Source organism: Physella acuta, unplaced genomic scaffold (assembly GCF_028476545.2).
Source record: "Physella acuta isolate Inbredline_101_S28 unplaced genomic scaffold, ASM2847654v3 ptg000165l, whole genome shotgun sequence".
NCBI lineage: Eukaryota > Metazoa > Mollusca > Gastropoda > Physidae > Physella > Physella acuta.
Window position 1 is genome coordinate 253115 of NW_026731684.1, and position 11100 is coordinate 264214.

Genomic DNA, 11100 nt, shown 5'->3' on the forward strand with positions numbered 1-11100 from the left:
TAGCCTCCCCTTATTCACAAAGCGCATGTGCAAAGGTATGTATCCAAGGCTACTACATAATCATCCTGCGAAGTGTTGCGGTTTAAGAAGAGACTGCAAGAAATTCTACTGAAAACGGATTTTTGAGAGAAAACAAAAACAATGGTATTAAATTTGTGTCAATAGTTATAACTTTTGGTTATAGTTATATTGTATTAAATTGTTTTAACTTGTGTATTGTAAGTTGAACAACGGTTTTAAACATAGAATAGATTCTATGACATGTTAACTTGTTAAGTTAATAACTTCAGTAAAAACTGTAAAATGTTGTTCATTGTTTTCTTGGACACTTAAAAGTTTAAAGACTTAAACTTACTAAGATCTAACTAATTATTTACTACTTACTTAGTAGTAGAGTAAACCATATTCAATTGTTACTTTTAGTATTCAATTGTTACTTTTAGTTAAGTAGAGTAGTTTAAGTTAGGCCTAGAATCCTATTCCTACATACTACATATTCATCTACATATCTACTTCTGATTAGTAACTACTAGTACATTCTAGCTAGAATCTAGTAGTTAGTAGTGTGTTCTGTAAACTGAAGACAAATATGACTCTCAGTTACTTAATCCTAGTGTAATTTAAATAGAGTAGTTTAGTGTTGTGTACAGTCACTGGCGGGCTGTATCACTGATCAGTACCTTAGTCAAGTAAAAGTAAAAGAACATTCATTGGAACATTTGAAAATAAGTAATAAGGAAGTAACATCAGTCAGTATTGCTGTTAGGTCATAAAAATAAAAGAAGTTATTTATATAATCAGATAAAATACATCACAATGTGACACCAAATAATAGGCCTAAATAATTATTAATTAATTATGATATAGCCAATAATTGTTCAGTGTTCTGCTGTTCAAGATTACTTAGTTTTGGATAAGGTATTATTGAATTGATGTTAGTATTAAAATTATTTTCACCTTAGTACAAGTTATCTCAACCACTATAAGCTCCAAAAGCTATTACTTTATTTATTATAGAAAAACAAAATCACATACACATACAAATAGTCTTTGTGATGTTTTCAACTAAATTATATACATTTAACTCATCTGTTGTTTTTACAGCCAGGCAGTGCCTCATCATTCTCAGGAGGTTCCAACTCTAGTGGCTCACGCCGAGGAAAGACTCGGCAGTATAGAACTGTCAGCCACCAGTCACAGATTGATGAAAGCCTCTTTGGACAACCCTCTCAGCAGATGAAACATGCTTTGCTCAAAGAAAAATTCCAGGAAACACAGGTATGTTTTGTGTTATGTTTTATGATTATAACATTATGTATAACTGCTCATCATAGTTAGAAACTAGAAGTAACAAAATTAGCCAAGGAATTTTTTTCATTTATGAAACAAATTTCATTTTGTAAACAAATATATTATTTACATTCTAGCAAATGCCTGCATGCAATGACAATGTTCCCATTGAACGATTAGCACAAGAAAGAAACAGCCGGCGCAAAAATGGTCAAACCAAACACCAGAAGGAACTTGTGACAGTTATAACAAAAGACCTTATTAGAAAGTTAATGTAAGTGGTTTGTTGCAATTGATTAATTGCTTTGAAAATGTTAAGAGTTGTTTTTCTAATATAGTTATTTCTTAAACATTACATAATGCCATATTCTAAGCACTTTGGCATTTCAGATATTTAATTTGTCAAATATTTCCTTGAGAGTCTGGTTAATTTTAAAATTAACAAATAATTGTTGGTACTGACTAAATAATCGGATTGTGTGCTCAAATTGTAAAGCATGCAATTTTTTGCCAGAAATGTCTTGATTTTGGGTATCTGGGTTGAGTTTGAGGATGTCCCTGAGTCTACTCAACTCTGACATGTACCTGCTTTACATTAGGGAAAGTAAAGGTGGCTGAGCATAGTACTGATCACACTCCCTTCTTATGCTGACATCACAGAGACGGGTGAATTTACTTAATCTATTCCATGGATTCCTAGGTTACAAAGGTTAACTTTACTCTCAGTTTAATGCAATGTGTTATTTTTATAGTGTTCCCTCTGAAGATCCTTCTGGAGACTCAATAGTCATTCCAAGAGACCAGTTTTTTAGAATCCTCCAAGCATCTAGAGTCCTTACAAAAGAAGAAAGGGAGGCTGAACTGGAGAGACAAAAACAAGAGAAAGAACGTGCCATGGTATGCAGAAAATTTGTGCATGTTTCAAAAGTGTGTTGAGATTTTTCTGAGAACAAAAGGATGATGTGTTCAGCACACATTGTTGAATGAAAAAAATGTTGAATGGAGAATTATTTTTGCTACATTATACAATTTCATACACAATTTATATGAAATAAATTACCTTTTTTAAAAAAATTGAAGTTTTAATTGCTATTTATTAGTTGTTTTTAAATTTTTTAATTTTAAAATTGTTACATTGTATGATTTAATTTTATACATATTGTTTACCAAAGTTTCCATTTGCAATTTTTTTTTAAATTTAGCAATATTGTTACAAATATTATTAGCCTGTTAACTCCTAATTTCAACTGTAGGATGAGGCTCAAGAACGTAAGAAGAGGATGAAGCAGCTTGACATGGCCAGGCAGAAAAACGCAAAACTTAATGATTTAGAAGAGGAAGCCAAAGAAAAGGCTGAGCATCTTTTGACCAGAGCCAATGAAATGAGGCAGGAACAGGAGGATGAAATTAAACATCTTAATGAAGTAAACAATTGCTGGCTCGTTAAATTTATACATCATGCTTATTATATTTAAATACTCACCTAGATTTCATTTTTAAAATTATCACAAAGGTACATTTGTTTTACATTTAAGTTGCAATTAATTTATATTTCCTGTAGGTAATTTTGAATGCAAAATGCCACGCAATCAGAGATGCTCAAATTCTTGAGAAAGATCTTATAAAGAAAGAAATGATTGATGAAGAAAAACGTCTTGACATCATGATGGAGGTATATTATATATAGATTTAGCTAATTTATAATTCAAACAATTTTGTGGAAGCTAAAAATTTTTTTAAAAGTATTGAAACAATATTACTTTATTCTTCTTTTTTGTACTGTTCTATTTTATCTTTTAAAGACAACATTTTTTCCTGCTATTTTCAGGTTGATCGACAGAACGCCATTAAAATTGCTGAGGAAATAGAAAAAAGGAAAAAGGAAGAACAGCTAATTGGTGCAGCCAAACTATTGGAACAAATTGATGAAAATGAAAAAGAGAAATTATTTGAATTGGAACGTAAAGATCAAGAAAACCTGCAAATGCAAAGGTGAGAATGCTGTAACCTTTGGTGTTGAAGTAACAGTATATATTAATTTGCTATTTTAGTAAAGTTTTTTGAAAACAATAACTGGGACATGACTGGGAGAGTTAACATGTACAACATTTGAGATACTGATTAGGATCAGGTTTTTAAATTACTGATTTAAATTTTAATCAAAGCATGGATTTCAGTCATATTTTATGCATCCTTGAGCCAACACAGTGTTTTAGGGTACCTGTCATAAGTTGGGTATTGTCCATGCAGGATCATGTAGGCATACAGGCAGGCTCCTCTCCATCTACTATATGGACTGTAAATGTCTTGAAAGACTTCTTTACTTTTTTTAACTTCCATTAAAATCTGTTATAAAATTCTTATCAGATACATTGAAAAACTTATGGAAGAAGACCAGGAAGCTATTGAGAAAAGAAAAGCTGAACAAATATACCTGAGGGTAAGTGTCCATCTAGCTACATTGGTTTTTGATGTTAACAGTTTAATTGTCTTTATTATTTTAATGATTGCTCAGTTTAACTCATGCTTACATGATTTAGATTTGGAAAACAGACTTAATCTGACCAGCAGTATAATTGATTGTTTCCTTATCTGAATTTACACAGTTCATAAATATTTACAATCCCTTTATTGTGATTGTTTATATATTAAGTATTCATTGGTCATTTAGGAAGAACTCAACAAGGCTAATGATGAGATTTTGAAACGTAAGGAACTGAAAAAATTACAAGAAAAGGCAGAGGAGCTTAAAGTCTTAGAATTCCAGAAACAGAAAGCAGTAAGTGTATTGATTCTCCAAAACAAAATGTGTAAAGTTAATGTAAATAATGTTTTTTTTTAGGTTTACATTCTGGTTTTTAATCAGAATTGTATTTCATGTTGGCTTTTTTTCTTCTTTCTTTTAATTTTGTTAACTCATTTTTTTCTTATGTTTAGACATTTTTATTTTTATTATTATTTGTTTCCTTTATTATTTTGATATTATTTGTCCTATATTTAAAATTCTCTAACATATTCTTATCTTATATCATTATAAGAATTTTTGATTACTTATTCCATTAAAACTTCATTGTTAAAAATAAGTTGGAATAGCTAAGATTGGTTCAATTTTTGTTTAAACTAGGAACGGGAGGCAGCATTCGAAAAGGAACAAGAAAAAATAAGAATAGAAAAAGAAAAGGAAGTAGCCAAACTGAGAAGTCTACAAGAAAGAGCCAAAGACGAACAGGCTGAAAGAGACGCACTGCGGGCCAAGAGGGCCCAGGAACAGGCAGAGAGGGAGTGGCGCAAAAAAGAGGCAGAACAGGCCAAGAAGAAAGCTGAGCTGGAGGATAGTCTCAAGCAGGCAAGATCTGTCCAGATGGAGCAGAAGGAGCACTTCCTAGCTGTACAGGCCCAGAGGGAGAGAGCTGAGTTTGAAAGGGTTTTAAGGTTAGCTTTCTTGTGTCTTAAAATAACATTTCTTTGCTGCTAGTATTCTTTATTTTTATTTAGAGCTGTAAGCCATTTTTTAAAATAGTTGAACATTTTATTTTTATTTACATTATTATATTCTAACATAAAACTTTAAGATATTGTAAGATCTTAAAAAAAAATAACTTCTGAAAATAGATATCCTATTCTTAACCTGTGCCAAAATAACTTCTGAAAATAAGCATCTTATTCTTCATCTGTCCCTCTTAGATTAACTTTAAAAGTAAAAAAACAAATTGCAACATAAATGCACATTTTGTATAGTTAATGTTAAGATTGCTGTAGGCATTCCTCTACCAATATTCCTTGATCACCAACAACATGAATATACTAAACAGGAGACTTATTTCTTTATATTTATGGGTTTTTTTTTTCAAAGTATAACATTGTCAGTTTAGTATCCGAATAGACTTGTCATTGACAGAACACAGATTACTTCACACATCAACAGTATTACCTGAACTCTCTTACATTCATTCCACAGCAACAACTTCTCTACCTTCCAGGTCACTATTTTTCTATGTGTCACACTTACATTCATTCATTATACACCCACACCGACACTCATTCAAACCAATTTGTACTCACAGAACATGTATCACAACAGTTAACCAAAATAAAAGTAAAAACTTTTCTTGCAACATTTCAGAGCTCAGAAGGAACTGGTTGAAAAACAAAAGAAGGAAGAAGAAATAGTCCACAAGAAGAAACTTGTACATGCAGACGAAGTGAGGGCGCAGATCAGGGAGAAGGAGAAGCAGAAACTCATGGACAGGAGTGCATTTTTCGAGGAAGGCGTTAAGCTGGATGAGGAGGCAAGGGCAAGGAGGATGAAGCTTGAGGCCATCAAAAGAAAGAAACTGAATGAGCTCAAGTGAGTTGGTTTTTTTTAAAGACTGTATTCTAATACCCACATAACTTTTAAAGAAAGAAACTGAATGAACTCAAGTGAGTTGGTTTTTTTAAAGACTGTATTCTAGTACCCACATAACTTATTAGTTAGTGTGAGCTAAAAAAAAACTAAGATAATCTTACCACATTTCGTCCCTAAAATTAAAGTTCTTTTAACTTAATAGTCAGTGGGAATGAGGTAATAAAATGCATCTCCGTCAGTGGTATAGTATAAGTAATAAGCTGTGTGGTAAGTGCTACATGCTCAGACACATTTTCTTTCCCCATCATAGCTGGTTATGTTCTAACAGATTTGAGTAAAAAATGAACTTGGGTTTGAACCCTAGTCATTCTGTATGATTTATGGAAAACTACACACCCTACATAATGGCTGTATTGTGTCATGTTTTTTCCAAAACTTCCTGCCCTTACAGCCACCCACAGGTGTAAAAATTAAGTCATTTAGCAAAATACATAATCTAAGACTTTCAATAACAAAATCTAGTAAATAAATCTACAAAAAAATCTTTTACTAAAAAGTATAAAAACAATTTCATCTTAAAACATTAGTGGTGAAATTCAGTCTATTTTACATACTCTTAATATTGCATTGCTTAAAATTCTAACAGACAAATGGGAATACCCGACAAATATTTAACTGTCGTGGATCAGAAAGTAAAATTTGATCCGCCCACAGAGACAACATAGGGTATCACTTCCAACAATATGTTTTTTGTTTTGTTTTTGAAAACTTGTTTCCCCATTTTTAACAGTTCATGATTTGTATTAATCTTTTGTGACGTTTCATTTTTTTAAAGTCCCTTTAGTAGGCCCTATCTGCTACAAGTCGACTTTAATAATTGAACATTTTATATTTACAGTTTGGATATTAATTTCTAGTTATGTTTTTTTTTTTTATTTGAATTTTCACAATTTATAATATTTATTATTAAACTTATGTATCTTAGCAATGGCTGTAATTTGTGTAACTCACAGCTGTACAATGAAATAAAGCTTAAAGTTAAAACAATATTTGGATATGAATATTATAATATATAATATGAATATTTTAATACAGATTTTGAAGTTTTTTTTCAATTTGGTTATTTGGATTATTTTTTTGTTTTTTCAGAGATGCTGGAATTCCTGATAAATATCTGGCACAGATTGAGAGAAAGGTTAATGAGCCACAGAATATAATGGTGTAACAGGGACCATCTTAACAATGGAATATTCATTTCACTCGTTTAACAATGATAGCTGACAAACAGCTCATTAATTCAAACTTTAAAAATAAAATCCATCCTACATTGAGAGTAAATTAATGTTAATGTATAAATTCTCTTAAAAATTTGTATTTCAATAGTTTTTAGAGTAACTTAAAATGTTTTTTGAAAATGTTATAAGAATTCACATAGCTGATTTATAATTAAGAATATACATTTCACTCCAAAATACTAATAAGTAACCTATACATCAAATTATGGAAAATGCATCCATTTAGTTACTTGCAATTCTTTCATCATTTTCTGAATCTATGCATAGTTGAATTAAATTCAGCATATATTTTGTCCCTATCCTTTTTTTTTTACATCACTAAGAATACAAACATGTTATAGTCATGAGATCTATTTAAACAAATCACAACCATGGGGAAACAATTGTACACAAATCTCCACTACTAAGCAAAATTCATTTTCTTTAGTTTATGCACCGGAACAAAATAATCTAATCAACATTGTGTTGGCCTATTTTATGTTCTTTAGATTTTGAGGTCATTTTTTTTTTTCAAAATGGATGATTGTTAAATATGTTATTACTACTACAAATAAATATTAGAAACAAATATTATAAGCATATAATGTTTAAAATGTGCATTGTTGAAAGCAGTGTGATATACTCAATTTTATTAAAAACATTAATCCTGTGTGAATTTGAAATCTACACTACTTTCCCCCATTAATAATTTTGGTGACTTTAAGCAAAATCAAATGTATGTACATTTCAGAAACAACAGTTATAGAATATCATTAAATCTAAACACTAATAATCTATTTATTGGTGGTTTGATATTTCGAGTATTTTATAAAATTAAATTAAAGCTGGTAGTATATATACATGTTTTTAATATTATTTTGTTCTCTTTGAAACTATTGTTCTTAGTGTTCTAGTGGAAACTCTTCTGTCCTTTTTATTTTACTGTTTGTTTCGTTTCATTACCAGAACCCTGACACTTTTTAAAATAGAAAACTAGAGCATAAGAGATGCAAGCCACCTGTGATATATGTATATTTGATGATAACTGTTTTCTAAGCATTATTTCTTTATATTTGTGTTGGGGAATAACACATAGCATCAGTATTGTTTCAACAATTTAAATAAACTTCAAGATTTAATTAGCTACTTTAGGAACTATAGTAATATGATTTTTGTGTTATTATTTAAGTTTAAAAAACCTACAATTAAACTTTTTTTTTAGTTTGATAAGCTTTTAATTTAAAAGATTCTATCAGGTTTTGTAATTATATCAACCTGTTTATACTGTATAAATGTCATCTAATGTAAAGAAATATGACATTAAATTATGGTATATTTTGAAAATTTTATTGCATTATTCTATTTTTATTTCTTTTTGATAATTATATAAGAACTTATGGACAGATTTTTTAAAAATATTATACAACTGGCAGGAAACATTTGAAAAGTAAAACAGGAAAATAGATTGCCTTTTATATACATTTTTACTATGAATGTTTGAATAAACATTGTCTATGAATTTTGTATCAAACATGGAATAAAAATGTTTTAAAATTAAATTTAAGTAAAAAATTGTGTTTGTATATTGTTTTTCTGATGGGCAGTGAAATGTAAATAATATTGTTTGTATTTTTTTTAGCTATTTATGAAAACTTCATGAACATTTTCACCCACAAAAAGCAACATTATTGAGTAAATTTTATGTGTATATTCTTATAGCTTATGGATCTAAATAGCAGACAAGCACATACAATCCATACAGTAGTAATTAATGCCTTTTTGTTTTCAGAATACTTTTTTAAATTTCCCATTAAAGTATTGCCATATCTCTCTTTATAGTAATCAATACCTTAATTATTAATGAGTAGCCTATATTGTAGGACCTAAATATAGACACAGAAAAACACCTTCCACAGATATATTGTAATCTACCCTAGTGGTCAATGGGGGGGGGGGGTAAAAATATCCACATGCAGGCATGTATTCTATTGTATTGAAATATTGGCTATATATTATATACTGAATCAAGAGTAATTTTAAGAGTATATGTCACATTACGTTTATTGAAATTATAGACGAATGTGTGTTGATAGTGTTACGTTATGTCTTGTGATTGTTACTTCCCTTGTATTGGGTATATCATGGTTACGTCCCTTGGGTGTTCAGTGTGTTTAGTGTGATGAGTCAATGTGAAGCAGTTAACTACAGTTAGAGACAAGACGTATCGTCTCTAACAATAAAGTACCAAGGTTTACTCAGAGAAATGTGTATAAGCAGGGGCGTAGCGAGGGGGGGGTGCGGACCGCACCGGGTGACACCATTTAGGGGGGTGGCACCAAGGCAAAAAAATAGCAAAATATATAGAGAAAAACTTGAGGGGGGTGCAAATCGAAAGTTTGAGGGGGGGGGGGTGCAAATCAGAAACATGAAAATTTGTCCCCGGGAAGGGTCACAACGCCTCTGGGGGGTGACACCATTAAGTGCCGCACCGGGTGACACCCGACCTCGCTACGCCACTGTGTATAGCCCCCTATCATCATTTGACATTTTCTCATCTGTGTCCCATCCAGGCAAATCGTTGGTGTTTAACGTGAGACAACTTTCATTTTGAGGGTCGATTAACTCCCTTAACACCCTCCCCTGCCTACGCCACTGCATCTTCTAGCTACGTGTGTCTTTAGTAGACCTAGGCTTTATTATATTAGCATTGTGCTGCAATGCTGGTATGTATCAGCCGTTGATTTCTTGATCGTTCTTGCTTAAGCACAACTGTCTAATCGGCAGGCAAACACTTTTTTGTTTGTTTGAGGGTACGGATGTCCGAATCAGATAATAGACTTCTGAAAATAGGTGTGTTAGGTTGTTAGTAGTATTGTAATCTCAAGTGCAGTTTTATGGATGGACTAGGGTTGGGGTTATAAATGATAGGCTTAGCATTGACCAACAAGACTTGTGTGTATTTAGTAAACTACCAGTAACTTAAGCAATGAGCCACTTTTCAATGAAACATTGGTTGAATTTAAGATGCCTTTAAAACTAAGGGGTCATCCATAAATGACGTCACGCTTTTTTGGACGATTTTTACCCCCCCCCCCCTTCACCTCCGTCATTCATCGTCACAAAAAGACAGACCCCCCCCCCCCTAAAATGACGTCACACCTCAGCCTCCAACCCCCTCAAAATTGCAGTTGAATATTTCTTAAAATACTATATTTTTCTAAAATCTTGTCTGAGTATTTTAATCAATTCCTATTACAATTTATTAAAACAGTTTTCTAAAACGCGAAATAACGACTAAAATTCGTTTTCTAACATTGCTTTTTTATAATGCAAAAGTGACGTCACACCATCTACTCCTCCCCACACCGTCACAAAATTACGACCCCCCCCCCCCCATACGAGTGTAACGTCATTTATGGACGACCCCTAAATAAATGTAAGTACGGTGGTGAAATAACCAGACTGAAATAAAACTAATAAAAGCTACAAAATCTATATTATAGTCCCGTTGTCATGGTCTTTTTTTTTTCATTTTAACTGTAGGGCCAAATGTAAATGTTGTATAGGCCCTATTTTTCTTTCTCTGTGGATATTTTATACCAGTATTCTATAATGGCATAATAATATAATCTTTAAAAAAAGTGTGTAAAACTACTATCTAACAGCCGTTTTGTAACATTTAATGCAAAATGATGTATTCATATAATATCTCTGAATGTATTCTCAAGGGACCTAACCCTAACGTACACGTTTTTTCAACTGATTCAACAATTCAAATGTAAGCGCATTTAGGCATATCTACTACAACACATGAGAATGTCTTGAATATATCTTATATGTGTTTTGTATGGTGGGGGTGGGGCGGATATTGTTTAATGGATATATTTTCTCTTCGTCAACACTTAAAACATTAAAACAAATATTAAACACTGAAATATTTTATGTTGCTTTTGTCTTAGACAAAGTAACGCCTCCTACACCACAAGGGGATGTGGCTCAGTGGTAGAGCGTTCGCTTTGCATGTGAAAGGCCCCGGGTTCGATCCCCGGTATCTCCATGTTTTTTAAAAATTATTTTTAAAATATCGATTTTTTTCTAAAATATTTTTTGAGTTCGATCAACATAAGTATTTTAATCAATTAAATTGCATTTTTACTAAAACAGTTTTCTAAAAACGCGAAAACAGCT

General features: G+C 31.6%; 1 protein-coding gene and 1 non-coding gene across 3 annotated transcripts; both read left to right on the forward strand.

Moving 5' to 3' along the window:
- The first annotated feature begins 33 nt into the window (after positions 1-33).
- On the forward strand, positions 34-8442 carry LOC131936024 (cilia- and flagella-associated protein 45-like). Of its 2 annotated transcripts, XM_059292831.1 has the most exons (13): positions 34-144; positions 1105-1278; positions 1428-1564; positions 2043-2187; positions 2544-2714; positions 2852-2962; positions 3119-3282; positions 3658-3730; positions 3962-4069; positions 4415-4722; positions 5414-5638; positions 6285-6364; positions 6788-8442. In XM_059292831.1, the coding sequence occupies exons 1-12, from the start codon at positions 142-144 to the stop codon at positions 6361-6363; spliced, it is 1698 nt and encodes a 565-aa protein (XP_059148814.1). In that variant the 5' UTR covers positions 34-141; the 3' UTR covers position 6364; positions 6788-8442. The 2 variants fall into 2 exon arrangements, with proteins under 2 accessions (XP_059148814.1, XP_059148815.1); XM_059292832.1 differs by lacking the exon at positions 6285-6364 and having other exon boundaries at positions 6788-8437.
- A 2455-nt stretch (positions 8443-10897) lies between these two features.
- Trnaa-ugc (transfer RNA alanine (anticodon UGC)) lies at positions 10898-10969 on the forward strand. The gene has a single exon. It is a non-coding gene; the product is annotated as a tRNA-Ala (tRNA).
- Positions 10970-11100: the final 131 nt, after the last annotated feature.

Bases quoted from the DNA above. Each gene is read 5' to 3' on its own strand.
- LOC131936024 (XM_059292831.1), top strand. The intron at 1,565-2,042 runs GTAAGTGGTTTG...TTATTTTTATAG, and splicing joins GACCTTATTAGAAAGTTAAT to TGTTCCCTCTGAAGATCCTT. The intron at 3,283-3,657 runs GTGAGAATGCTG...AATTCTTATCAG, and splicing joins GAAAACCTGCAAATGCAAAG to ATACATTGAAAAACTTATGG.